Below are 26,578 nucleotides of genomic sequence, written 5' to 3'. Positions count from 1 at the left end.
CTTCCCAAGTCTGGATTTCAGAGATGTACTGAGTTTTTTTTCTTTGCAAAATGTCTCCCCTTCATCTACTAATACCAGATTTTTTCCGCGTGTTTTGCTTTTTTTCCCCATTTTTCCCTCCTCCTTTCCAGCTGGGCTGTTTGAGTGAAGTGAGCCTGGGGCAGTGCGGAGCATTTCCAACAAGACAAGCAGGGTGGGGAGGGGGAAGGGGGGTTGCAGCGCTGCCCCGAGGGAACTCCAGCCACCTGTCCTCACCGCCGCCCCTGGAGTGGATGTTTCAGCAAGTCCCGCGTTTGCTTACACCTGGGGGTGGCTCTCTGCTTCGTGGTGCACTGCAGCGTCGTCTCCGCCTCGCTCGTGTCTGTTCCTTCAGATCTGAGCCTGACCCTGGGGCGGGGCAGGTCCCCCTTAAATCTCCACCGCACCGTAAACGAACAGCCTTTTTTAAAATTTCTCTCTGAGGTTTCTCTGATCGCAGCTGGGGCAGGGCCCTGTCTCTCACCGTGTGTCTGGGCAACGCCTGGCAGAACGGGGCCCTGATCTCACTCGTGCCCTCACACATCTAACACTAAACGCCATCCTGGGGATTTGCTGGATGTTTCAAAAGCGGCACAATCAACACAGGGATCAGTTCAACAGTCACCCCAGGGCAGGCTGGAAGGAAGCCCTGAGGCCATCAGATGTAGCTCCTGGGAAAAAAAAAGACACCGCTGAAGGGATCCAACCCGAGGGCCGTAATACTGAGATAACCCTTGCTCTCTACTTCCACGAGCAGCATGGGCGAGAATATTGTGGCGGGGAGTTCCGCAGGAAAATGGGGAGCAGGGTGATTCTGCAGCAAAATGAGCTTTCAAAGAAACAAGCCTTTTTGATGGATAGAAATGATCCAAAACAGACAGGCCCTGGCAGAGATCATTGCTCTGAGCCAGGGCAGCAAGAATACTGGGCTACAGGGACCCATGGATCTGATTTGGGAAGGCAGGATACCAGGCTAGATGGGCCCATTGGTGTGATGCAGCAGGGAGGCGGAGATCCTGGGACAGATGCACCAATGGCTGGGGAGGCAGACAAGTGTCCCGGCCAATGAGGGACGGGGGAGTCTGGAAATAAACATGACCTTTATTCATATACAGAGACTATATAGCATAGGAATGAACATGGGGAATGAGGAGGCGGAGCTCAGCCGGGGCAGGGGGCGGAGCCTGTCCCCAGGCCCTCTCCCCTTTCTCAATCTGTCCAGCAGGGGGAGACACTAACATTCATCCTCCCCCAACAAAGCAAACAAGTTCCGGCTGGAGAGTTTCCCCTTCAGCAGCCTCCTGGGTGGGGCCTGGGCTGGAGTGCTGCTCCCTCCCCCGCTGGGGGTGGCTGGCTCTTCCTCGTCTTCCTCCTCCTCATCAGCATCCCGGTCTTTCTCCTCGTCCTCCTCCTCCCCAGAGCTGGAGATCTCTTCTTCCTCCTCCTCCTCCTCTTCCTCCGAACTGCGACGGCCGTGCTTGCGGTGAGCCTCCTGCAGAGCGCCAATCTCTGCCGTCTCCGGGTGGTGCTCCCACATGGCTGCGGGGACGGACGGACAGACAGGAGGTGAGCTGCCAGAATCCACCGCCGTTCTATCCACTAGACCCCACTCCCCTCCCAGAGCCGGGACTAGAACGCAGGAGTCCTGACTCCCAGCCCCCCTGCTCCAACCACTAGATGCCACTTCCTTCCCACAGCCAGCACTAGAACCCATGAGTCGTGGCACCCCACCCCGCTCTAACCACTAGACCCCACAACCATCCCAATATTTGATTTTTCAACCTGATTCGTGGTAAAAAATAAAAGCAAAATCTCAGAATTTCCCACGTAATGGTCATTCCGATTTTCACTCATCTCTGTTTGATTTTTCTACCTGCACACACACAATGCACCATGCTGTAACATTTATACAGCACATTTCTATGGGAATAACGAAGCATTTAACAACAGCTGTACGTAAACCCATTTCTGATTCAAAAGGGCAGGGACTTATTAGTGACAAATAACTACTGAGGTCATTAAAGCCACGCGAGTTTTGTGGCACCTTAAAGACTAACCAATTTATTTGGGCAGAAGCTTTCGTGGGCAGAAACCCACTTTGTCAGCTGCAAGATCGTACGGATGTCACTGCATTCAGGACATCAGTGATTTTACAAACTGTTCTTAAAAATACTCCTTGGGAAAACATCCCTCGCTAACGTCATTAACAGATTCGACGGCCAACATCCTCTCGCCTGAACTCCTGCACAAGACGGGCCCTGGTTTAATCTGTTTGAACGAGAGCACGTCCAGTAAAAACAACCAGAGTCCTGTCGCACCTGAAAGACTAACACATTTCTGCAGGCGTCAGCTTTCGTGGGCTGTAACCCACTGCATCTGACAAAGTGGGCTACAGCCGAGGAAAGCTCACGCCCGCAGAAATTTGTTAGTCTTTAAGGTGCGACAGGACTCTCGTTGTGTTTGCCGTGCACAGACGAACACAGCGGCCCTTCTAGAACGTCCGATGTTGATTTAAAAGCTGCCCCTTGGCACCACGGCCCTTGGTGAACTATTCCAATGGCTGATTCCCTCCTCGCTGTTCAAAACGTACGTATTTCCAGCCTGAATTTGGAGAGAAACAAGCCTTGGAAACTCATCAGCCTCTCACCCGGGGGCTGAGATTAAAATTCTGCCACGCAGGACGGTGCCAACTCACCGGGGTGAATTCCCAGCCACCCCGGCTTTTCCCTGAGGGTGGGCAAGCAGGGTAGAGAAATCATTAGCCCAACACAACTTGCCACTGGCTACCCGCTCGTGGTCAGACAGCCCCCCCCGTACATTGGATCAGTAGACTCTGATCCCTCTGACCAACCGCCCTGAGGGATGCTGGGTAAATACCCACAATGCCCTGGGAGCACCGTCCCCGCCCCAGCCCAGTACCTTTCTGCATGGAGTAGCCGGGCGGCCGCACACAGAGGCAGATGCGTCCGTCCACCGCCAGCCGCAGGATGCTGTTGGCAGCTCGGTACACGTCGTTACGAGCCGCTTTGGCCGTCTTGTAGCCGCGCTTCTCGGCCCAGGCTGGGAGAGGAGATGGGGTCAGCGTTGACTGCCAGGGGAAAGCACCCCCTACTGAGCCCCCTGTCCTGCTCCCTGCAGCGCAGCACCCCCTAGTGCCGCATTGGGGTCAGCGCTGTGAGGGGAGAGCACCCCCTACTGAGCCCCCTGTCCCGCTCCCTGCAGCGCAACGCCCTGACCCTGTTCACCTTCACAGATGTCCCAGGCGCACCACCTGGTCTCCGGCTTGCCTTCCTCGGCATTGGGGTGGCGCAGCTTGAGCAAGTCCTGGATGGGGATGCGGACGGCCAGGTACCCCACGGCGGTGTAAGGCTCCTGGATCTGGGAGATGGGGTAGATGCCGGACAGGATCTGCAAGGACAGACAGACAGCCACGCTCAGCCAGAGCAGGGAGACAGCGTGTAATGCCAGCACCCACCAGCAGGGGGAAGACGTCTCATTGCCCCCGCCCATGGCCAGGGAGTTGGTATCATTACACCGGGGGAAACTCAAGTACAGAGAGGGGAAGAGAACAGAACCCAGGAGTTCTGGCTCCCAGCCCCCCTGCTCTAACCACTAGTCCCCACTCCCCTCCAAAAGCTGGGGATAGAACCCAGGAGTCCGGGCTCCCAGCCCCCGCCCCCGCTCTAACCACTAGACCCCACTCCCCCCAGCTCCCCTCTCCCCCCCCAGCTGGCTGCGGGCAGTACCTGTAGCTGCCGGTGTACCAGCGAGGGGAAGATGAGGCCGGGGCAGTCGCAGAGGCGCACGGTGGGGGTCAGGAAGTAGGTCTGGAAATACTTGGTGTGGCCGGGGGTCCGGGACACGCTCACCACCTTGTGTCCCACCAGCCCGTTCATCAGCGACGACTTGCCCACGTTGGGGAACCCTGGGGGAGGGGGGCGGGGTCACATTGAGGGAGGAGTCCCCAAAGTCCCCGCCCCCTCGCCCAGATTCCACCCCCCCTCATCTTCTTGGACCCCTTCAACGCCCCCCATCCTCTAAGGCCCTCTTCTGCCTCAGCCACCCTCCAGCCCCACTACTGGCCGGATACCCTCCCTATTTCCCTGCCCCCAGACCCCAGATATCATCCAAGTGCCCCCTACCCCTCCATACTTCCAACCCCCCCGATCTACTACCCAGCCTGCCCCCACACCGTTCTCCTCCTCCCCCCAGAGCAACCCCTCCGCCCCTCCCCGATGCTGATCCAGCCCCACAACCTCCCTTGTCCCCAAATCACCAACCGCCCCCCTGCACGCTGCCTTCCCCCCAGCCAACCCCAAGACACTGTGTCTCCCCTCCACACGCAGCCCCCCAGCCTCACACCCCTTCCACAACAACAATCCTCCATTTTCCCTCCGACCCACCATCCCCCAAGCACCCCAGGGAGACACCAGCCCCCCAGATGCCCCCTCAAATCCCTCTTCCCCCTCAACCCTCCACCCAGACACCCCTTCCCCAGCCCCTCCAGCTACTGCCCCCCCAACCCCAGCACCCCAAAGGGGCCCCCCTGCAGCAGATCAAGGGCGTGGCTCCCTCTCCCCCGCTCAGTGGGGGGCGCTCTCACCCACACAGCCCACGGTCAGGATGCCGTCCTTGTAGAGCTCCTGGGAGGGCGCCCCGACCTCCATGGCCACGTCGGTCTGATGTTCCACCAGCACGGCCGCCCCCGAGTCCTCGTCCTCCTCCTCATCCGAGGACTCGGGGGCCAGGCGGGGGCTGGCCGCGTCCCGCTCGATCTTCTCCTTCCAGCTGCTCAGGTCCACTGGGAGGGGAAACGGTCCAAGAAAACCCAACTGGTGACCCTGTGGTATGTGTCTTAGAGCTGGGTGTGTGGGCTGGAAGCTAAGCAGGGTCCGCTCTGCTCCGTGCGTGGATGGGAGACGGCTGGGGGGTGGGCCCCGATACCTTGGGGTTCAAGAGGAGCTCTCCTATTTCTTTTTGCCTCCCTAAATACCCCAGGCACTCCCCCAGGGGGGTTTTCCATCACTTCCTGTCCCAAACAGCCACGCCCCAGCTGCCCCACCCCAGAGGTGGCTGCATTTCAACGAGTGATCTTTACACACACACACAACCCCGAAAGAGCTTCGGGACCCCGGATGGGCAAACGGCACCCCGTGTTCGAGCAGCGGATTGGGGACCCCCAGGCTGCGTGGGAGGCTCACCTTTCCCAGCTACGATGGTCTCACAAGCGCACAGCAGCTGCTCTGGTCCCATGGCTGTGCTCCAGCCCTTCCGCCGCTTCCGTCGCTTCTTAAACACTGACAGACAAAGCGGGAGAAGCCAGGGGTTAGACTAGGGAGCACGACGCCTGGGGTCTGTCCCTGGCTCTGGGGAGGCAGTGGGATCTAGTGGCTCAGAGAAATGGGGGCGGGGGAGCCAGGACTCCTGGGTTCTATCCCCCATTCCCAGCTCAGTACTAATGTTTTCGTGTCACATCCCAATATCCTGGCACGAACTCACCCACAGCCAGACTGGAGCCGGCGCCCCCTACACATCCCATTCCCTGAATCCAGAGCCAGCCAGCCCCCTGCCCTGGGGCCAGATCAGGGGCATTCCCCCCCCCCAAGCGGAGGTGTTACCTGTGCTGGGATCTTGGTCCCGCTGGGGGTAGGAGGTGAAGCAGACGACGTGCACCTTGGGGAAGCGGGTCTGGAAGTAGTGCTTCCACGCCACCACCAGCGCCGGCGGCGCCAGGTCGATCTTGTTCAGCACCACGATCAGGTTCTTCCTCATCTCTTTGGTCACAAAGTCGTACAGCCCGGGGGGGAAGTTAATGACCTAGGGGAGAGCCGGGGGCAGCTGAGCCAAGGGAGTCGGGGCTAGTGGTTAGAGTATGGGGGAGGGCTGGGAGTTAGGACTCCTGGGTTCTCACCCGAGCTCTGGGAGGGGAGTGGGGCCTAGTGGTTAGAGCACAGGGGGCTGGGAGCCAGGACTCCTGGGGTCTCACCCCAGCTCTGGGAGGAGAGTGGGGCCTAGTGGTTAGAGCACAGGGGGCTGGGAGCCAGGACTCCTGGGGTCTCACCCCAGCTCTGGGAGGGGAGTGGGGCCTAGTAGTTAGAGCACAGGGGGCTGGAAGCCAGGACTCCTGGGTTCTGTCCCCATCTCTGGGGGAGAGTGGGGTCTAGCCAGGGACTCAGCAGTGGTCACGCCCTCAGGCTGGTCACCCCGGGACAGCAGCGGCTTTGGGCCGGGGCGTTTCGCACACTGAGGGAGGGAAGCTGAGATCACGCAGGGGCTTTATGGACGTGGGGAAAGGAAGATCCCGGTTTGACACCCCCCCCCACACACACACACACACACCTGCGACGCGGGAAGGGACCCACTGACCTGCAAGCCCCGGGGCCACATCCACATGCCAAGAAAGAAGGGACACCCCAGGGTCCACCCCCAATTTCTAGGGGACTCCCAAAAGCCTCTGGGGCAATTGCTCCAATCTCATGTGTCCTGGGGGGCCACTTTGGGACAGGCTCCAGAACTACGTGATCCCAAGGACCCCAGCGGCTGGGGGGGAGGGAGGCTCTTCAAGCCTCCTTCCGCCCAACCTTGGGTTCAGAGGAACTCCTCCCTGCCCCACAGCCTGGGGATCCCGAGCAGGGCCGGGCCCCTTACCGGATGGCGGATGTCTGTGATGAGCAGGATGACGTCGGACATCTCCAGCACCCGCCACAACTGGCGCCAGGTCTGCAAAGCAAGCGGGGAGGGGAAAGGTCCTGGATCCAGTCCCTGAACAAGCCAATTCCCCCCGTCCTGGGGCTGGATCAGAGCCAGCACCGCCCCCAGAAGGTAAAAAAGGCCCCCCATTCTCCACCCCCTGCGCCAGCCAGTCCTCCTGCCCTCAATGGAGCCAGCGCCCCCCGGAGGGGAAAGGCCCAGTGTCCCATTCTCCACCCCCCCATGCCAGCCAGTCCTCCTGCCCTGATCGGAGCCAGCGCCCCCCGGAGGGGAAAGGCCCCGTGTGCCCTGCTCACCTCCAGGTTATGCTCGAAGTAGCTGAGCTGGCTGGGCTGGTAGGAGCTGTAGATTCTGTCCAGATAATCCCGGAAACACTTTTCCTCCCGCACCAGCAGCTGCTCCTTGCTCATCTGGTAGCTCCAGGGGGGGCGTTTGGGGAAATCCAGCACTGGGGGGGGGAGCAGCAGACGCATGGAGGGTCAGTATGGAGGAAGAGCACCAATCTCCTGCGACAGGGAGTCTGCAGAGACACCACCTGAGAAGCTGGGGGGGCTTCTGAAAGAGCCGTACGGCGACCCCAGCGGCTGGGAGCTGCCCCCCATGAGGAACCAGGGATCCCCCCCCCTCCTATGCCAATATTCCCCACCCCTGCCGCGACCCACTCCGCCCCAGCATGGCCACATCTCAGTCAGAGCCGCGCGGCTCGGGAAGCCAGGCGCCAGCAGGGAGAGGGCAGCCTGGGGAACTCCCCACCACAGGATGATGGGAACCCGGACGGAAAGGAAGAAATCAAGAGGGTGCTGGCAGCGTCTGGTGACGTCCGGTCCCTCCCCAGCCCATTGCTCACCGGAGCCGGAGCCGTACACCTCCTCTATGTCCAGCTCCCTCTCGCTCTCAGGGACAGGCTCCAGGACCGTCTCCTGAGCCGCCTTCTTGCGTCGCTCCAGCTCCTCCCGGCTCTCGCGCTCAAAGTGCAGCCGGTACCTGGCAGCGGGGGAAGTTACAGGGCATCAGGCCGGCTGGGAAGCAGGACTCCTGGGTTCAACCGCTGATTCTGCCACACGCTCTCTGTGTGACCTTAATCAGGTCACAGCCTCCGCTCTGTGCCTCAGTTTCCCCCCCCCCCGGATCACCGCCAGGTCACGGCCCCTCATTACCTGTTGGGGTCATAGCTGCGCTCTCCCTGCCTGCGGGCTGGCGGCTGCTGGTTGAGTTTCCGGACCTGCAGGGACAAGGACTCGCTGTCCGACGTGTCCGTCTGGTCCTCCCGCCGCTCGTGGCTGCCGCTGCGGCTGTTTGAGCACGACCTCACGCCATCGTGCAGACCTGGGGCACGGGAGGGGGGGGCGAGTCAACGGCTGATCCCAGCTGGGGGGCGCTGGCTCGGAGCCAGCCCTCACCCTGCTGCGCTGTAACACGCCTCCACGGTTCCAGGCTCCAAGGTCAGACCCGGGGACGGCCAGGCAGCTCGGCAGAAGCCGCTCAGAGCCGGTGACACCCGCGGCCTGTCCGCAGCAACGGAGGTGGGGGCTGGATCCAGTCCCCCTCCCATGAGAGACACCATCCCCCTTCAGGGACTGCAGGGGGGAAGGCGTCATTCCTCATGAAATGGGAGGGAAGTAGCGGGGCGTGGGGGGTGTGAAGGCTAGGACTCCTGGGTTCTATCCCTGGCTCTGAAAAGGGAGTGGAGTCTAGTGCTTATAGCGGGGAGGCGGGAGCTGGGAGCCAGGACTCCTGGGTTTCATCCCCGGCTCTGGGAAGGGAATGATGTCTAGTGGTTAGAGCAAGGGGAGGCTGGGAGCCCGGACTCCTGGGTTCCATCCTCGCCTCAGCCACAGATTCTCCGTACGACTTTGGGCAGGCACTGGAGTCGAGCGAGGGATGGCTGCAGGCAGGAATTTCCGAGGCGCCCCAAGCGGCCGACGGCGTCAGAGCCGAGGGTCACCCAGGGGCTAAACAAAGTATGTATGCGGGAGGAGGGGGGTGTTGTGTCGCCAGGGTGGGGCCCCTTATCAGCCGCTGCCAGCCTGCGTGTGTGAGGCAGGGCCTGCCACGCCGAGGAATGCTGCTTCACAGCCCGGCTCAGCATCAACAATCAGGACTTCCTAGGGCGACACCCCCCACCCAGCCCTGGGCCAAAAGCACCCGGGGCCGTAAGCCCACTCACAGGGCATGGCCCAGGGGGGAGAGCACCCACTACCGAGCCCCCGGCCTGCGCCCCGCAGCGCCCCCTAGCACTGGGCCGGACACCAACTAGCAACAGTCACTGGAAACACCTTAGGACCAGCTGCCCTTCCCGACGGATGCCCTGGCTGCACGGAGACACAGGCCTGGCACTTCTGGGGGTGCGGACCTCAGAGGGTGCCAGGGCTGGCGCCCTGGGCGAGGGGCAAGATCCTTGGCACGGCAGAAGCAGGAGAGTCCCACACGTTGGTGCCCTCGGCCGGCTGCTTATTGAATTCTGGGTAAAGGGCTTCAACACAGCTCGTTTTCCAGCTTTTTGCCTGGGAATTGCCTTAGTTTAGTATCCAGGGGTTCAGACCCCAAAGGTGAATCTCAGTGGACTGGCTGGCTCAGGGGGCAGGGAATGGGACATGGGACCTTTAACCCCTAGAGGGCATGGCCCTGATCCAGCCCCAGGGCAGAGGAGTGGCTGGCTCAGAGAGGTGGGGAATGGGATACGGGACCTTTCCCCTTTCAGGGGTGCTGACTCCAATCCGGTCCCAGTTGACGCCACTTTAACATAGCCCATTCTCTCTTTCACAGCCCTCACTGAGGTTTTTCCCCGGCAATCTCCCTTGTTTACGGTCTTCAATGCTTTACGAACGGGCGCCAGGCTGAACGCTTTTTCTCCAGCCCTCAGGTACCCCACAGATGGCTGAGCCCAGGGTCAGACTTATTGGGGAAAGAGAGGGCACGGCTTGCAGATCCAGGACTGGCGAGCTCCTGATGTCCAGCGGAGCTGGGCTCTTGCTAGATTGGGGCCAGATTGCCATGGCTCAGCCCTCTGGGAGAACACCCCATGGTTTTGCCCGAAGAGAGGACATTTGTGCCCAGTGGGTTTGTCCAAGTTTCTACAAGGCGCTGGGGTGCTCCAAGACCTCTCCCCCACCTATCTCCCCCCAATGAAATCCCCCACCACCCGCACACCTCAGGGGCTCCCCAGGCAATTCCCAGCACCGGGATTGGGTCAGTCCCCGGATATCGGGGTGGGAACAGGGAACGGTTGGCACCCCGGTTGGTTTGGGGCGAGAGAGGGGAATCCCCCACCGATGGGATGGGGTGATGTATTTATTTCGGCCTGGAAGGAATTCACTCCCCTGATGCTGGGCATGGGGAGGGGATGGGTCAGTCTCCAAATCTTGGGAAGGGGGGAGCTGGGGGACCAGAGGGAGGCTTCGGTGCCCAGATGTGTTTTGGGGAGGGGGGAAAGGTCATGCCCTAGATACTTTGGTGGGGGGGGGGGTGTCAGTGCCCACATCCTTGGAGAGGGGGGTGTCGCTCCCCAGATGTTTTTTGGGGAACAGTGCCCAGATTTGTTGGGGAATAGGGGAGGGATCTATGCACAGATGGGATGGGGGGGGGGGAAGAGTCAGTGCCCAGATGTTAGTGAAGATGGGGGATGGGGGGTCAGTGCCCAGATGTTAGTGGAGGTGGGGGATGGAGGGGTCAGTGCCCAGATGTTGGAAGGGGTGGGGGAGGAGGGTCAGTGCCCAGGTGTTAGGGGACGTGGGGGGGTCAATGCCCAGATGTTGGAGGGGGCGGGGTGTTGGTGCCCAGATGTTGGGGATCCCCTCCTCCCGCTCCTCCTCACCCCGCTTCCGCTCCCTCTTGTCCTGCAGCTGCTTCTTCTTCTGCTTAGCGCTGAACGGCCTCTTGCGGGGCATGTCCCAGCCCGGCCGCCGTCCCGCAGCACCGGGAGAGAAGTGGGAAGAACCACTGCAGGCCCCCCGTGGGGGGGAGGGGGAGGGAGCAAACCACTGTGCCTGGGAGGGGGAGAAACCACAGAGAACTCGGGCGAGAGAGGAATGGGGGAAGAAGAAACCACTGAGAACCGGGGAGGGGGGAATATGGGAGAAACCATTGAGGAAGGGGGGGAATAAACCACTTGGAGCGCGAAGATGGGGCAGAATAAACCACCGAGAACCAAGGGAAGAATCTGAGAGCAACCACTGGGGGACGAAATAACCACTGGAAACTGGGAGAAACCACAATGAGTGGCGGGAAGGAAGAAACGGGGGAGAAAGAATGAGTGTATGGGAGAAACCACTGAGTAGGTGCGGGGCCAAGAATAGAATAGTCTGGGAGGAACTATTTAGCTTGAGAGAGGGGTTATCACGCTTAGCGTTGGCAGGCGGCTGGGCTAAGCCATTCAGGTGGGGGGGTGTGGTGAGACTGGGTTGTACCATGAGAGGGGAAACCGCTGGTCTGTATCATTTTTATTGAAGGTGGGTGCAGTGGACTGAACCATTTATGGGGCCGAGATGTGGCTGACCCATTCTGTTGCTGGGGGGTGGGGGTGGTAGGACTGGACTGGACCATTTTGAAAGGGGGAGGCCATCCCATTTAGGCTATGAAGGAGACGTGGGGACAACGATAAACCTTCCAGGCTAGGTGCAGAGGAGAGGGTGGGCTGAACTATTCAAGCTAAGAGAGCAGTAGGGAGCGTGGACTCCAGATGGAACCCAGCAGTCCTGAGTGACAGCCCCTCTTCCTCACACCCCGCCCCCACTGGACATGCATCACTGGGGAGGGGCTTGTCTAGCCACACAGTAGTGCGTCTCTACTGCTCCGCGGCTCTCTGGGCGCTTCCTTGCGCTCTAGGCTGAATGATCCCGGCGGCGGAAGCCAGTCTGGGCTTGGCGCTTCCGGTACTCTATGGTCAAGCTGGGCCGCCCCGCGCAGGCGCAGTAGCGTGGTTTCCCCCAGCTGGTCGGGGCTGCTGCATGGGAGCGGAGTGCGCTGACCGGCCATGCCGAAAGCGGGGAAGCCGCGGCCGCCGCCGGAGGAGTGGATCGGGGATGGGGAGGAGAAGGGCGGGGAGGCCCCAGGTGAGCGGGCCGGGCCGGTGGGGGGCGAACCGGCGGGACCGGGACAGAACCGGGTGGGATTGGAGCGGGGGTGGGGTCTGGACTGGCTGGGCTGGGCCGGGCCGGGTGGGGGGACAGAACCGGCTGGGATTGGATCGGGGGCTCAGATCCGTGGGGGACACAACACCGGGGGGGGGGGACCGGGAGGGGGGAGACAGAACCGGGCTAAGGAGGGCTGGGCTGGGCTGGTCTGAAGTGGAATAAAAGGTGGGGGTCAGGGAGGGGCTGTGCTGGGCCAAAGCCGGGAGAGACGGAGCTGGAGCTTAAACAGGCTAAAGTGGGGGCTGGGTTGTAGGGAAAGAAACCTTGGGGAGAAGGGGGTGGGAGGGAAGGAGGCTAATGGGGGAAGATACTGGTGCAATAGGGGACACGGGGGTGGGGGGATGTTGGGCTAGATGGGGAGGAGCTGGCTGGAACCGAAGCTGGATTATTTGGGGGGGGGGGGGGAATTGGATAGGACTGGCCTGTGGGAATGGGGGGGATGTCTGCTCCCAGTGTGGCACTGGGGCGACCCAGGCTCGGAGGGAGGGAGCAATGGGGTGAATCAGGCTCAGCCAGGGCCGATCTGAGCTAGGGTGGGGGTGGAGGACAAGAGGTGCCAACCCATCCACCCAGGAGAACTGCCCCAGGTGGGACCCAGCGGGGCCTGGGCAGGGAGGGAATGGCCAGGGACAGAAAGGGCTGGGAGCCCAGATGCCTGGGTTCTATTCTCAGCTCAGGGAGGGGGGTCTAGTGGGTTAGAGGGGAGGGGCTGGGAGCCAGGACTCCTGGGTTGTCTCCTGCCTGCCTGCCTGGATTCATCTCTCCTGACTTCTTGTTTCAGACAAAGTGGTGAAGAAAGGCAAGAAAGACAAAAAGACCAAGAAGTCGGTAAGCGGTGGGGCTGAGCTGAGCCGCGCTGTGGGGAGGTGCGAGCTCTGGCAGAGGGGCTGAGCGGGCAGGGCATTGGGCTGAAACGCAAGAGACCTCGGTTCCACGCCCGCCTGTGCCCTGCTGTGGGTTAAATCCCTTCTCCTTTGTGTGCCCAGGATCCCATCCTATCTTGTGTCTAGTTACAGGGCCTGTCTCTCGTTGTGTGTCTGGGCAGCGTCCAGCACAACGAGGTGCTGATCTCAGCTGGGGTTTATCAGCACTAAAAATGGGCAGTAGCAGGGTCTCTCACATCTCACCTTTGAGGGACGTGCAAGGAATGGTAGCTGGATCCCCCATAGCACAGTGCGGTCTCCCATTGTGGGGAGCAGGGGGGTCTGAGTGAAACCAAGAATGGTTGTCAGCTGGAATGCCCTTCCCTCGCCAATGCGAGCAGTGAGGCTCCTGGAGAGGGTGGAGGGGGGCACAGAACTCTAATTTATCTCTTCTGCCCTCCCCAGTTCTTTGAGGAGTTGGCCGTGGAGGAGAAACAAGTCAGTGAGCAGCAGGCAGCCATTAAAGAGAAGGAGCAGCAGCAACAGGTGAGCAGCTGAAGGAACTCCCCTGGAGGGTTGCTGAGTGTTGTTGTAGGTCCTACCAAAAACATGCGGCTAGCAAAGGATGCCCTGCTTAACCAGGGCAACCCCTAGGTTCTTGCAGCTGTGTGCATGGGAGATATGACCCATCCCTTCCACCCTATCTCTGTCCACATCCCAGCTTCAACAACAGAAAAAGAAACGAGACAAGAAGAAAGACAAGAAGAAGAAGGAGGCAGAGGAGGATGAGGAAGAGCACCAGCTGATCGAGAAGCTGAAGAAGCTATCAGCCCAGGGTAGCGATGAGGATGAGGAAGGTGAGGCAGGGTTCCTGAGTTCTATCCCTGGCTCCGGGAAAGGAGTGGGGAATAGTGGATGGTGGCAGGGGGGTTAAAGGCCAGGACTCCTGGGTTCTATTCCCAGCTCTGGTAGGGGAGTGAGTGCTAGTGGTTAGGGCGGGGGTGGAACCTGGAGGTCAGGACTTCTGGGTTCCACACCCCCAAGTCACTAACTGGAACAGCTGACAGGAGTTCAGCTTGCTACAGTACCACGCCCTGGAATATGGTGCTGGTTTCGGCATTCGCATGGCGGGTAATGCCTGGCGCAGGGGGCAGCGCAAAGGGCATCGCCGTCCAGTCAGTGATTCCGGAGGACGATCCTCTCCCATCCCTCCTGAGAGCTGCCCCCTAGCGGGTGGTCCCTCTAGAGGCTGGGGTGAGAAACACGGGCCTCCGCCGCTCCCCAGTCCTTGACTGCAGCCCCTGCGGTGGGAGAGCCGAGCCCCCATGTGCTTCGATGGCGAGCTAGAGGCTGACTGCCCGCCAGGAAGCCGTCTCCCTCCCATCCCGGATCTTTCTTGGTGCTGGAGGACCGAGAGCTCTGTGGGGATTGGTTCCCAGTGGGTGCGGAATGGGGTTGTCTCGTTCCCTTGGTCCCTAAAATCCTTCTCTCGTTTCCTTTCCAGAGGCCTTTCCTGTCACCAAAGGCGGGAGGAAGAAGGTGAGACTCTAGGCTGGAAGACTGCGGGGGGAGAGGGGCAGGAGAGGAGTTGTCCGCCCTTTGCTAATGACCTTGACCTTACCTCCCCTCCAGGGAGGGAATGTTTTTGCCACCCTGAACCAGGAGCAAAGTGAGGAAGAGGAGGAAGAAGAGGAAGAGACGCCGCAACTTGCCAAACCCAGCAAGAACAAGATCAACAAGGTTAGCTGGCTTGGCCGAAAGCTAGCCTGGAGAGGGTGGCCGTCATCCTTTAGTCGGTTAGCGCGAGGGGGGGCTGGGAGTCAGGACGTGCGTGTTCTATCCCCGTTCTGGGAGGGGAGTGGGGCCTAGTGGTTAGAGCGAGAGGGGGCTGGGAATCAGGACGTGAGTGTTCTATCCCCGGCTCTGGGAGGGGAGTGGGGCCTAGTGGTTAGAGCAGGGAGGCTGGAAGGCAGAACTCCTGGGTTCCCAGATCTATTAGAGACAAGGAAATGGGGGAATAACCCCTCCCAGCAGCCTGGGGGGGGGGATCATCCCCTCCCCCACAAGGGAGCCCTGGGGATTAGACTGCAGGGATTGTTCCTGCCCTGGGTTCCTGAGGTTGATGGTGGAGTATTAGGGCCCCGGGGTAACTCGTCCAGTACTGAGTTGTCGGGCTGACCTGGCGCCCCCTGCAGGCCCCACCTGATGACGAGGAGAAGAAACCAGGGAAGAAGTTGACAAAGGAGGAAAAGCCACAGAGAAAACAGGTCAGCGCCCTATTGCCCTCGTGTGTCAGACTGGTCTTAACTGGGATGGCCAGTGCCTGGATCTGGCATGGATTGGAGCCCGGACTCCTGGGTTCTATCCCCAGCTCTGGGAGGGCAGTGGGTTGGTGTGGGGGCCAGGAGTCCCATGTGGCAGAATAGCTTAGCCGACCAGGTGCACTTGCCAGGGGTCTGATCGGGGCAGCGGGGTGGGGCTGCTGGGCTGGGTCAGGTATAGTCAGGGACGCCGTGTCTCACCAGGGCAGGATTTGCTCTGTGCTCTTCACAGGAGGAAGAGGACGATAAAAAGAGGAAGAGCAGGAAAAACGAGAAGAACAAAGGAAGGCAGCAGGTGTGAAGCTGGTGTTTACAGGAGTCCGTGGAACTGGCATGTCAAAACGCGTGCCCCAGCGCTGCACGAGGGGGCGCTAGGGAGCAGGGTGGGAGCTCAGCAGGGGGCGCTGGTCCCAAGACCCCAGCGTTGCACTAGGGGGCGCTGTGCTGCCCAGCACGTGTCTGGGGTTATTGAATTCATCCGACGCGGCCGTCTCTAAAGGCGCTTGTTTCTCCCACTGCTCCCCAGGGAGGAGGATCAGCCTTTGCGGTTCTGGCCCTGAGCGAGGAGGAGGAGGAGAGTGAAGAGGAATCTGAACCCAAAGGCCAAGCAAGCAGGGTGAGCAAGAGAAGTGCTGGGTGTGTCGGGTCCAGTGGGTTAGAGCAGGGGGGGCTGGGAATCAGGACTCCTGGGTTCCATCCCCAGCTCTGGGAGGACAGTGGGGTCTAGTGGTTAGAGCAGGGGGAGCTGGGAATCAGGATTGCTAGGTTCTGTCCTCCTCAGGCGGAATGGTCCATCTAGCATCCTGTGGGTTGGCTTCCAATGAATAATCCAGAACTGGCCACGCTGGTCTGATGTGGTGCAGTGCAAAGCGAGGCCGGTATAATAGGCTAGATGGGCCCTTCCCTCTGATCCAGGGAGGGAACCGTGACCCTGGGCTGGATGGGTCGGCTGGTGTGATCTAGGGTCCCAGGGAAGGAAGAGGATACTGGGGTAGCAGAATCTCCTGAACTCCTTCACACTTCTCCATCCCCTTTTTCCAGACTGCAACTAAACGGACGGAGTCAGGGAAAGCTGGGGAAAAAACAAAAGGAAAAAAGAATCAACCAACTCAGGTGAGGGCTCATGGGGTGAGGTCCCTGCCACCGGAGGACACTAGGGGGCGCAGTGCTGCAGGGAACTGGGTGGGGGACCAGTAGGGGGTGCTGTTCCCTCACCGTCAGGGTTTGCCCCAGCCTGGTGCTAGGGGGCGCTGTACTGCACAAAGTGGCTCTGGGGGATATTGCTGTGTGGCCAGTACCCAGCTGCCCCGCCCCAGAGGTGGCTGCATTTTGGCTCTGGGAGAAGGGTCCTTGCTCATTGTGGTTGGATGAGCTGACTTCTGTTCTGCCGCAGAACAAATTTGCTGCTCTGGAGGCCGAGGAGGAGGAGTTGGAGGAAGACGAGGAGGAGCCAGAGAAGAGGAAGGAGAGGCCCAAGCAAGGCAGCGAGCCTGTGAGACAGTCCTTCTCCCTGCGGCGGCAGGGTGTGGGGAGGGTTTTCTTCGTTCAAACTGAACCCCCATTCATTGGGCTGGCCCAGGTGTGAGATGACATGGGGGGTCCTCAGCCCATTTCCCAGAAGCCAGCTGGCCCCCATCCTGCCACGGAGAACCTCAGCTGGGAAGCCCACAGTGAATGGCCACAGAGCTGGGATCCCTGCAGATGTAGGGCTGAGGCACATCAGAAGGGGATATGGGGTATCATGGGTGGTGCGCTCTCTGCCACTGCTGTGGTACTGGGAGCTGCCAGGACCCCTGGGTTCTATTCCCAGCTCTGGGAGTGGAGCGTGGTCTAATGGGTCGGGTGTCGGTGGGGTGGGCGGGAAGTGCTGGGCGCCCGGACTCCTAGGTTCTCTCCCCGGCTCTGGGCAGAAGATGCTATCAGTAACCAGTCTCCTCTGGTCAGTGCAGCAGTCGGAGGAGGAGGAGGAGGAGGGGGAGAAGAAGGAAGATGACCCCTATGCTCACCTCAGCAAGAAGGAGAAGAAGAAGCTCAAAAAGCAGGTGAGCTCTGGGTGGGAGGGGCCTTCCTGCAGGGGGTGGAGCTTCTGCCAAACAGAGCAGAGAGCATCCCCATCTGCTGCCGGATGGCTCTCCGCTGTCTATAGCTGCACTTCTTGCTCGCATGCCCGTGTTCCCAGAATCCTTTGCAGCCATCCAGTTGGGACTGAAGCACCATGGGAATTGCGTGCGGGGGGGGGGGGGGGCTGTTAACTAATGTGGCTCCATGGGGGGGGGGGGAATCACCCTCCCCCCACCCAGAGCGAGTCATGGCCCGAGAGGTTCCGCATTGCGGAGGGTCCCTTGGCTGGGGTGTCACCTACAGCTCTCCCGCAGCTGGAGTTCGAGCGGCAGGTGGCGACGCTGAAGGCGGCCAACGCAGCGGAGAACGACTTCTCGGTGTCGCAGGCGGAGATGTCCTCGCGCCAGGCCATGCTGGAGAATGCTTCCGACATCAAGGTACCACCCCCAACCCCCTCGACTTTACTTGGAACATCCCAGCCCCCACGTTGTCAGGAGTTGGTGTTTCCCTCTGTGCTGCCTTCCCTTTTCTTCCCTTCAGCACATGAGGGGTTAATCTTCCCTGATTCCACCCCCTTCTTTTCCCTCTCTTGGTCTCCTCCTCCTTGGTGGAGTTGGTATTTCCCACTACAAAGAGGACCAGGAGCAGAATGGAAGGGGTTAAGCCCCTCCCCCCATCCAGTGGGGCAGGGCTGAATTGTACCATGCTGCAGGGGGTGGGTAGGAGCCTGGGCTGAACCATGTGGTAAGAGGAGGGTGGGAGTGGGCAGAAGATGATGTGGGTTTGTGGAGTAGACCATTATCTGGAATGGTGGTGTTAGCAGGTTGTACCATGAGATGGCAGGGGGGATGAGTGGGTTGTAAAATGTGGCAAAGATGTAGAGTGGGTCGCACCCTTAGCATATGGGAGGAGTGGGTCATACCATCTGGGATTAATGAGGAATGGGTTGCACAATTGTATGGGATAAGCAGTGGGTCGTACCAAGAGATGGTGGAGACTAGGGGGGAGGGTTGTACCATGAAATGGCAGGGGTCCTATCTTCGGGTGGAGTCGTACCATTTGGCACATCTGGTGGGGGAGGGAGAGGCTCGTACCATCTTGTCCTGGTCTCTCTCCCGTGTGGTTACAGCTGGAGAAGTTCAGCATCTCAGCCCACGGCAAGGAGCTCTTCGTCAACGCGGACCTGTATATCGTGGCCGGGCGCCGGTATGGCCTGGTGGGACCCAACGGGTAGGTACCAGGACGGATCTGACCCCAGTGCGGCACTAGGGGGTGCTGTGCAGCAAAGCCCCCTTTGCTTTATTCCTCCCCGCTTAACCCTTGCTTTCCCCCTCCCTTTGCAGGAAGGGCAAAACCACCCTGCTGAAGCACATCGCAAACCGGGCCCTGAGCATCCCCCCTAACATTGACGTGCTGCTGTGTGAGCAAGGTATTGGGGTGGGGGAGAATCAGGACCCTTGGGTTCTATCCCTGGCTCTGGGAGGGGAGTGGGGTCTAGTGGTTAGAGCAGGGAAACCTTGCATTCACTGAGTCCTTCCTCCCCGTTTCTTCCCCCCAGAGGTGGTAGCTGATGAGACCCCCGCGGTCCAGGCAGTGCTCAAGGCTGACACCAAGCGGCTGAAACTGCTGGAGGAGGAGAAGCGGCTGCAGGCTCTGCTGGAGAAGGGGGATGACAGCATGGCAGAGAAGCTGGAGAAGGTCCTGGGGGGGGGGAGATGGCTGGGGGGCTGGCTCTGCCACTGTAATCTATACAAGTTTTTATATCCCTGCTGGGGGAGGGGAGCACAGAGGGCATGGGGGGGAGCAGGGTGGGGCTGGCATGCAGGGGGAATCCAGTGGAGGAGGCTGTAGCACCAAGAGGCGGCGAAAGCTCCCGTGTTAACCCGCCCGTCTGCCCCGCTCCAGGTGTACGAAGAGCTCCGGGCCACGGGGGCGGCCGCGGCGGAAGCCAAAGCCCGGCGCATCCTGGCCGGTCTGGGCTTCAACCCCGAGATGCAGAACCGGCAGACCAAGAAGTTCTCGGGCGGCTGGCGCATGAGGGTGTCTCTGGCCAGGTGAGGCTTTGGGGGGGCAGTGTGGGTGTGCGCTGACCTGGGTGAGTCCATGCCATGGGCAGATCAGCTGAGGCAGGAGTTGTGAGGGGGACTGGGCTGGGCTGAGACCTAGCAGCTTGTTACACCCAAGTGAGTGATCCAATCTGGAACCAGTACCCCTTAGAGGGGAAAGGCCCTGTGTCCCTGCCCCCCCGTGATCCGGCCAGTCCCCTTCGCCCTGGGGCAGTTCCGTGGGGCACTGCTAGGGGTCGCCACTCACCCACCCCGTTTCCTTCAGGGCCTTGTTCATGGAGCCGACGCTGTTGATGCTGGACGAGCCCACTAATCACCTGGATCTCAACGCCGTCATCTGGCTCAACAAGTGAGTGCCTGGCCCTGGAGAAACTCTTCTCCCTCGGTGCCCCCCCCGGCTGGGATCAGCAGCTGCTGTCTCGGGGGGGGGGAGCCCGCTCAGCGAGTGGTGACTGAACGGGGGCGGACTTCAGGAATCCCACACAACTGGGGCGGCGGGATGGGGGCGTTCTGCTCAGCCCACTGTGGGGGGGGGGTGAGGGGGCGGATGGGGGTGCAGGACATGGCAGGAATCGAGTGTGGGGGGGGGAGATTCAGGCTGTGATGCAGGAGGTTTCCAGTTGGGGCAGGGGCTGATCTGGGGGTGATGCAGGGGCGGATTTGGGCTCTGGGGGTCCAGTTGGGGCTCAGTTCAAATTCTGCCCCCTGCTGAGTGGGATTCGCCCATGGTGGGGCTACAGAGGAGGCGTGGGGCCCAGTGTGACCATATTTTGGTGGGATCATGTCTGTCCCAGATCTCCGTCTGATTCTCCCCTATCTGTCCGTCTGTCCCCCGTTCACCTCCCCAGCTACCTGCAGACCTGGAAGAAAACCCTCCTCATCGTCTCCCACGACCAGGGCTTCCTGGACGATGTCTGCACAGACATCGTCCACCTGGACATGCAGAAACTCTTCTACTACCGGGGCAACTACAGTGAGTTGTGGGGAGGAGGGTCCGGGCGGTGGCATACCGAGGGTGGGGGGCGGCACGGCCCCTGCGCGCGGGCGCCTGAGGCCGGGGGGGAGGAGGCACGGGTGCAAATGTAGGCTTGGCCTCTGAGACCCTCTGTATGCCACTGGGTCCAGGGGGTCAGCTGGGGCAGCTACATGAGTGGAGGGACAGGAGGGGGGCAGTTTTAATGAGTGGAGGAAGGGGGAAGCAGCTGGGGCAAATGCAGAGACTGATCTGCCCCAGGGGGGGCATTGGGTCACCCAGAGATCTGAGCCCATCTGGAGGCTGGTTTGCCCCGAGATCTCCCTCCAGGGGTATGAGGTTTTATGGTGCATCATGGGACTTGTAGTTCAGTTGCCTCATGCACCCATGTGTCCCCTACAGGCTGGGCTCCTTGGTCAGACTTTCCTATGATGCCTTCCTCTCGCTGAGCTGCCAAATTGCATCATGGGAGATGTAGTGCAGCTGGGGAGCTCAGCCCAGAGCAGAGAATGGGAGCATGAGGTGCCTGAACTACGATTCCCATGAGGTGTCACAGGGGCATTTCAGAACCCCAGATTTTCTGTTGTCTGAAAACCGTTTTCACCCCACAAACGGCTTTGATGGGGAAATTTTTCCCCAGCCTGAGTGGTGAGCTTCCTCCACAGGCCTCGTTCTCTAGTTCTAGGCAGCGAGGTTGCTTTGTTCAGATCCAGAGAGTCCCAGGTTTGATCCCCCAGGCAGGGAGGGAAGTAGCATTTTCCTGTCTCTGCACAGAGAGCTTTGGTGGTAGAGTGGGAGGTCAAACCTGGATTCCCCTCCCTCCGAGTCCCACCGCAGCACCCTAATCACAGTCCTCCACCCTGGTCTCACCCACAGTGACCTTCAAGAAGATGTACCAGCAGAAGCAGAAAGAGCTGCTCAAACAATACGAGAAACAGGAAAAGAAACTGAAAGACCTCAAGGCCGGCGGGAAGTCAACGAAACAGGCGGTGAGTCATAGAATCATAGAACATGAGAGTTGGAATGGATCTCAGGAGGTCATCTAGTCCAACCCCCTGCTCAAAGTCCTGAGATCCAGCCCCAGAGCAGGCGGACTGGCTAGTTTGAGGGTTGGAGAATAGGATATGAAGGCCTTTTACCCTCTAGGGGGCCATGGCTCCAATCCAGCTCTTTCCTACCTTGAATTGTCCCCATCCTGTTAACCCATGGAACTCACTGCTGCAGGATTTTTCTGAATTAAGAATCTCGTTCTCAGCGGCAAACTGGGTTAACATGCCTCCTCCTCAGGCTGAGGGGTGGGAGCTGAGCCCCAGCTGGGTGTCAAATAGAAATTCTTCTGTCCTTGCCCAGGGACTGTACTGCTCCCTGAGGTGCGTTGTGGCGGATTGTACTTCCTTGGCATATGGAGCCAGGGGGATACCCAACTAGATGGGCATTTGGATCTGAGCTGGGCTAGACGGGCCCATGGGTCTGATCCGCAGCAGCAGGGATGGAGCCAGAATACCAGGTTAGATGGGCCCATGGGTTTGATCTGCAGTGCCAGGGAGGACCCAGGACACCATTGCTGTGGTCCATGGGGGAGGCGAGGTAGCCGGGATACCAGGCTAGATGGGCTCATGGGTCTGTCGCTCTCCAGGAGAAGCAAACTAAGGAGGCCCTGACACGAAAGCAGCAGAAATGCCGCAAGAAGAACCTGGATGAAGAGGCAAACGAGGCCCCCGAGTTGCTGAAGAGGCCCAGGGAGTACACTGTGAAATTCACCTTTCCCAACCCGCCATTGCTCAGCCCCCCGATTCTGGGCCTGCACGGTATGTCCCCACGCTATGGGGGGCATTCTCCCCTCACAGTCAGTGCCCCAGCATGACACCAGGGGGCACTGTGGCACTATTAAAACTCCCCTGGGGCCGGAGCTCTGTTGCCCTGGCGAAATCCCCACCAACCCACGTCCGTTCTGCCTCCCAGCCATCTCCCACCCTGAGGCCACAGTTGGACCCAGGATTCCCCTTCACTTCCTGCCTCAAACTGCTGGGTGATGTCATGATGCGGCTGTTCCCCAGCTGCCCCACCCCAGAGGCGGCTGCATTTCAGCGCTGGGTGAGCAATCCCTGTGCAGCCGTTCCCCCAACTGCCCCACCCCAGAGCTGGGTGAGTGCCCCCTTTTCCTTCCCTGGGATTACAGGATGCTGAGGGGTTTCTCTCAGACACTGGTTTCCCATGGGCCCCAGAGCTGAGTGGGGCATTGTGGGTAAGTCCTCATGGAGCTGGTGTCCTGCCCCTGCCCCTCACCCTTGTCCCTGCCTCCCCCGCAGGTGTCGTGTTTGGCTACGAGGGTCAGCAGCTGTTGTTCAAGAGTCTGGATTTTGGAATCGACATGGAGTCGAGGAGTAAGTGTCTGGCCGGTGTTTGTGGTCCCAGAGAGACCCTACGATAACAAACTGACAGCTTTGGGTCCCATGGGGAAACGGGGCTCTGAGAGAAAACCCTCAGCGTCCTGTGTCCCCAAGGAATGAAAAGGGGGCAACCCCAGCGACCCTACTGTAACAAACCGGGGTGTACGGGCTGCACCTGTGGCGAGACCCTCTTATCACAATCTCACCCACACATGGGCCCCAGAAACCTGACGAAGAACTGAAACCCCAGTGCTCCTGAGAGACCCTACAATAACAAAGCCACCCGCACACTGCCCCAATGACAATTAATTGGACCATTCAGCCCCAGGGAAGACCCTACAATAACAAACCATCCCGCACGCAGCCCCTTAGTTTCTACAAGAACATCAGGCATGTCTGAGAGACCCTCCAATAACAAATGAGCGTGTTTGGGAGACTTTACGGTAACAAACCAGCCCGCTCAGACCCTGTCGCATCCCCGAGAGACCCTACAATAACAAGCCACCCCACACAGTCCTGAGGCAGGTGGCAGGGAGTCCGTTGCTAATCCATCGTTCTCCTTGCCTGGTTGAGTCCATGACAGCTGCTCTCTTTCTCTGCCTCTCAGTCTGCATCGTGGGCCCCAACGGCGTAGGGAAAAGTACGCTGCTGCTGTTGCTGACGGGGAAGCTCACACCGGTAAGGGGCTCCTCCCGGCACCCCCTCCCCAGTCCAGACTCCTCTGATTCTGTTCTGCCTCTGTGTGTCTTCAGTTGGGGATGGGACTCCCCTTCCTGTCCTAAACTGCTGTATGGCTACCCCACCCCAGAGGTGGCTGCATCTCCGCGCTGGGCGAGGGGCTGTCATGCACTGTTAACACACTAGAGGGCGGAAGGAAATAGTAACCGTTCACCCCTTTCTCTCTCTTCTCCTTTCAGACAAGAGGGGAGATGAGGAAAAACCACAGACTAGTAAGTAATGGTGGGACCCAGATGCGGAGCTTGGTGGGGGTAGGGAACCCCAGGGCTGGGATAACAAGGAGGCTGCAGGATGCAATTGAGGGGCACCAGCAGAGCCAGGGTGGGACCGGACAGCGAGGGGGCGGGGCTTTGGCTGCTGACTCCGCCCCTTTCTTTCCTCGCAGAAAATCGGCTTCTTTAACCAGCAATACGCTGACCAGCTGAACATGCAGGAGACGGCAACTGAATACCTGCAGCGCAACTTCAACCTGCCCTACCAGGACGCCCGCAAGTGCCTGGGTCGCTTCGGCCTGGAGAGCCACGCCCACACCATCCAGATCTGCAAGCTCTCTGGTACTGGGGGCAGGGCTTGGGCTTGGGTCTCTGGGGAAAGGGCCTGCTGGGTGTTGGGCTAAGAAAAGGGGTGGTGCCTGGGGTTGAGAATACAGAGTAAGAGGCGGGAAGTGGGGGGAGGGAGCACCCGGGGAGGTGGGTTGAGGTGGGGCAGGGACACCCAGGGGAGGTGGGGGGTTGGGAACAAGGCACCCTGCAGCTGAGATTGGGGGTGGGAAGGGCTTGGCTGTCCAGAGTGGGGGGTGATGGAGGCAAACAGGGAGGGGGCTCCCCAGTAGCATTTGCCCCCCCCCCCATGGTCCCCTGACCCCTCTCTCCTTTCCCCCAGGGGGGCAGAAGGCTCGCGTGGTATTTGCCGAGCTGGCCTGCAGGGAGCCCGACGTCCTCATCCTGGTGAGTGTTTTTGGGGCTGGGGGAAGGAGGCTGGACCGGGCTCTGGGGATGGGGGGTGCCATGGGTTGGGGGGGGCAGGCCATGGGAGTCAGGACTCCTGGGTTCTGTCTGGGATCTGCCCCTTCGCCAGCTCAGCCCGTTGTCCTTTCCCCAGGACGAACCTACCAATAACCTGGACATCGAGTCCATCGACGCCCTGGCTGATGCCATCAATGAGTACAAAGGGGGTGAGTGACACCTGTCTTGGCCTGGGCTGGATGGGTCCAGTGGTCTCGTTCGTGGGGGGGGGGGGGAGAGAATTCTGAGCTGGAAGGGCCCATTGGGGTTGGGGGAAGGAAATTCTAGGCTGGGACAACCCATTGGTCTGGGGTGGGGAGGGAACATGGGGCTGGATTGGCCCATTGGTCGGTTCCGAGGGGAGGAGGCTGGTTGGGTTATTTAGAGGGGGGAACAATTTCCCATGATGCCCCTCCCCGAGTGACACCATCCCACAAATGGGCCTGCACAAAGTACCCAGCATGCATTTTCCTGGGTGATATCCCTCCTCTCCCCGCTGTCTGGGATGGTATCTCCCCTGACCCTGGAAATGGGGGATCCCTCCCCGGTCTACCCCCTCACAGCTGTCATCATCGTGAGCCACGATGCCCGGCTGATCACAGAGACCAATTGCCAGCTGTGGGTGGTGGAGGAGCAAAGCATCAACCAGATCGACGGCGACTTCGATGATTACAAGCGGGAGGTGCTGGAGGCCCTGGGCGAGGTCATCATCAACCGGCCCCGGGAGTGAGGCTGGGGGTGGAGCCTCCCGAAGCTCCTCCCCCCATGGACTTGCCATTCACTTGTCTCGCCCTTCACAGCAGGACTTTTGCTCGGCTGGATAGCGGAGGGGGTGTGGCTCTGTGTTGAGGGTGGGGCTAAATGTGTGAAGGTGGGGTGTTTTTCCCCTCCACCCCCTTCCTTTCTGGGAAGGGCCACTGGTTATTTATATGAAGTGGGGGGCATTGTTTTGGAATGGTCTATTCTGGGGTGGGAAGGGTGTCTCTGCCCCATGGCTGGACTCTTCTCAACCCCCCCCCCCCCACCCTCCCATCTGCTCTGAGGATGGTTCAAGCCTTGTTCTGGTTCCGTTTAACAGGATTCAATTAAAAATGGGAAGGAAAAAGTGGCTGGTGGTGGCTTTGATGTTGAGCGGGGTGGGGAATTCATAATGGCTGGGGTGGGGTCTGTCTATGCCTGTGTGTCTGGCTCACTCAACCCCTCTATGGGGACCCCTTCTGCCTCCTTGCCAATGTGGGGGCTGGTCAGTGCTGGTGGGAAGGGGGCATTGGGATCAGGCTGCCTGCCCTGCTGGAGGCTGGACTGAGCCCCCCACAACTTGACACACATGGAGTCCATGATTGAGTTATTGCTAGAGCGAGGGAAAGGCCCTGTGTCCTATCCCTTGAACCAGCCGGTCCCTCCCTGGGGCTTGTATTAACTTAGAGGGAATACAGAGGCTGAAGGTGTTAACATAACCCAGTCAGTGTCTGGCACTAAACGGCCTTGAACAGGGTGCAGACTGCGGCAGACCGAGACCTCAGCCTGCTGCGTGCTATGGCACATGCCCCCTTCAACGGCCTTTTACTAAAGACCCAGCAAAGCCAGATAAAGGCTTGACTACATTTCCCGTAACGTTTTCATGTGAACAGCGTCCCTCGTCCCCTTTCCCTGGAGTGGGAGAGAGTCTTCAGAAGGAAAAGCCTCAGCTGTGTGTTCTTTAGAGGGGGGTGAAGATGGTAATACCCGTCCTGGGGAGGCATTAGGGGAGCTTGGTTCTGAATGTGATCCTGTTTGCTAAAAGACAAACCGAGCTAAACATGCAAAAGAGAGGGAAGAATGGCCAAGAGGGAAAACTGCTTCCCTCTCACCTGCACCCCCGGTATTGAAGCAGCACAGGCCTGGCAGGGGCTCTGATCAGCCACTCTGAGACCTGACAAATTCGTACCAGCTGGGGGAGGGGCATGGTTTAGGCTATTGCATTTACCTCCCTCTCTGGGTGCAGGTGCACTGCTGTGGTGCAACAGATGCAGGGTTGGCTGCCTCTGCCGGCCTCTTACTAGACAAGAGATGGAAAGAGGCGGTGGGGGGAGGGAGAAAAAGTCATGGGCCTGGTGCGGGCCAGTGGAAGTGGCTTCTGGGTCCCTCTTAAACCTGCTGTGATCAGGACCCCTGGGGGTTTGGCTGATGGTGGGCCTGGGCTCCCAGTGAGGGGATGCTCATGCCAGCAGCCCATTTTTCTCCCCCAAGCCTCTTTGGGGGAGGGGGTGGACTAGCCCATCCCCTCATCAGTTTGCATCTCCCTTGGCCCAACAGTGTTAT

The 26,578-nt window shown here is 59.9% G+C and overlaps 2 protein-coding genes across 3 annotated transcripts; one reads left to right on the top strand and one right to left on the bottom strand.

Annotated features, from left to right (window-relative positions):
* Nucleotides 1–1,099: 1,099 nt before the first annotated feature.
* Nucleotides 1,100–10,696, bottom strand: GNL1 (G protein nucleolar 1 (putative)). The gene is made up of 12 exons (XM_067530136.1): nucleotides 10,544–10,696; nucleotides 7,887–8,055; nucleotides 7,577–7,713; nucleotides 7,026–7,177; nucleotides 6,667–6,738; nucleotides 5,637–5,835; nucleotides 5,220–5,315; nucleotides 4,622–4,819; nucleotides 3,765–3,943; nucleotides 3,264–3,426; nucleotides 2,938–3,078; nucleotides 1,100–1,557 (listed from the first exon to the last, which is right to left on the bottom strand). Exons 1-12 carry the CDS (start codon nucleotides 10,614–10,616, stop codon nucleotides 1,253–1,255), a joined length of 1,884 nt encoding a protein of 627 aa, XP_067386237.1. The 5' UTR covers nucleotides 10,617–10,696; the 3' UTR covers nucleotides 1,100–1,252.
* A 937-nt stretch (nucleotides 10,697–11,633) lies between these two features.
* Nucleotides 11,634–25,869, top strand: ABCF1 (ATP binding cassette subfamily F member 1). Of its 2 annotated transcripts, XM_067530087.1 has the most exons (28): nucleotides 11,634–11,780; nucleotides 12,643–12,689; nucleotides 13,190–13,270; nucleotides 13,446–13,581; nucleotides 14,229–14,263; nucleotides 14,357–14,464; nucleotides 14,920–14,991; nucleotides 15,278–15,340; nucleotides 15,572–15,661; nucleotides 16,087–16,158; nucleotides 16,439–16,537; nucleotides 16,995–17,087; nucleotides 17,421–17,543; nucleotides 18,236–18,336; nucleotides 18,450–18,535; nucleotides 18,665–18,804; nucleotides 19,012–19,160; nucleotides 19,438–19,521; nucleotides 20,021–20,145; nucleotides 21,022–21,134; nucleotides 21,782–21,953; nucleotides 22,455–22,529; nucleotides 23,143–23,213; nucleotides 23,453–23,485; nucleotides 23,659–23,827; nucleotides 24,156–24,220; nucleotides 24,375–24,447; nucleotides 24,841–25,869. In XM_067530087.1, the coding sequence occupies exons 1-28, from the start codon at nucleotides 11,702–11,704 to the stop codon at nucleotides 25,005–25,007; spliced, it is 2,721 nt and encodes a 906-aa protein (XP_067386188.1). In that variant the 5' UTR covers nucleotides 11,634–11,701; the 3' UTR covers nucleotides 25,008–25,869. The 2 variants fall into 2 exon arrangements, with proteins under 2 accessions (XP_067386188.1, XP_067386190.1); XM_067530089.1 differs by lacking the exon at nucleotides 15,278–15,340.
* The last annotated feature ends 709 nt before the right edge of the window (nucleotides 25,870–26,578 follow it).

The sequence above is a fragment of the Emydura macquarii genome, unplaced genomic scaffold, assembly GCF_026122565.2.
Source record: "Emydura macquarii macquarii isolate MOO-44397 ecotype Brisbane River unplaced genomic scaffold, CSIRO-AGI_Emac_v2 contig_3035, whole genome shotgun sequence".
NCBI lineage: Eukaryota > Metazoa > Chordata > Testudines > Chelidae > Emydura > Emydura macquarii.
The sequence above is the reverse complement of the archived record's forward strand: the minus strand, read 5'-3'. Positions and strand labels throughout refer to the sequence as shown.

What these genes read in the sequence shown, in the direction of transcription:
- GNL1 (XM_067530136.1), bottom strand. Translation starts at nt 10,616, where the DNA reads ATGCCCCGCAAGAGGCCGTTCAGCGCTAAGCAGAAGAAGAAGCAGCTG. An exon ending in CGCAGCTATGACCCCAACAG is followed by an intron (nt 7,714 to 7,886) that starts GTAATGAGGGGC and finishes CCCCGCTGCCAG; the next exon opens with GTACCGGCTGCACTTTGAGC. An exon ending in TCACAGACATCCGCCATCCG is followed by an intron (nt 5,836 to 6,666) that starts GTAAGGGGCCCG and finishes GCTCTCCCCTAG; the next exon opens with GTCATTAACTTCCCCCCCGG.
- ABCF1 (XM_067530087.1), top strand. Translation starts at nt 11,702, where the DNA reads ATGCCGAAAGCGGGGAAGCCGCGGCCGCCGCCGGAGGAGTGGATCGGG. An exon ending in GGCCTGGTGGGACCCAACGG is followed by an intron (nt 18,337 to 18,449) that starts GTAGGTACCAGG and finishes CTCCCTTTGCAG; the next exon opens with GAAGGGCAAAACCACCCTGC. An exon ending in CTACTACCGGGGCAACTACA is followed by an intron (nt 20,146 to 21,021) that starts GTGAGTTGTGGG and finishes TCTCACCCACAG; the next exon opens with TGACCTTCAAGAAGATGTAC.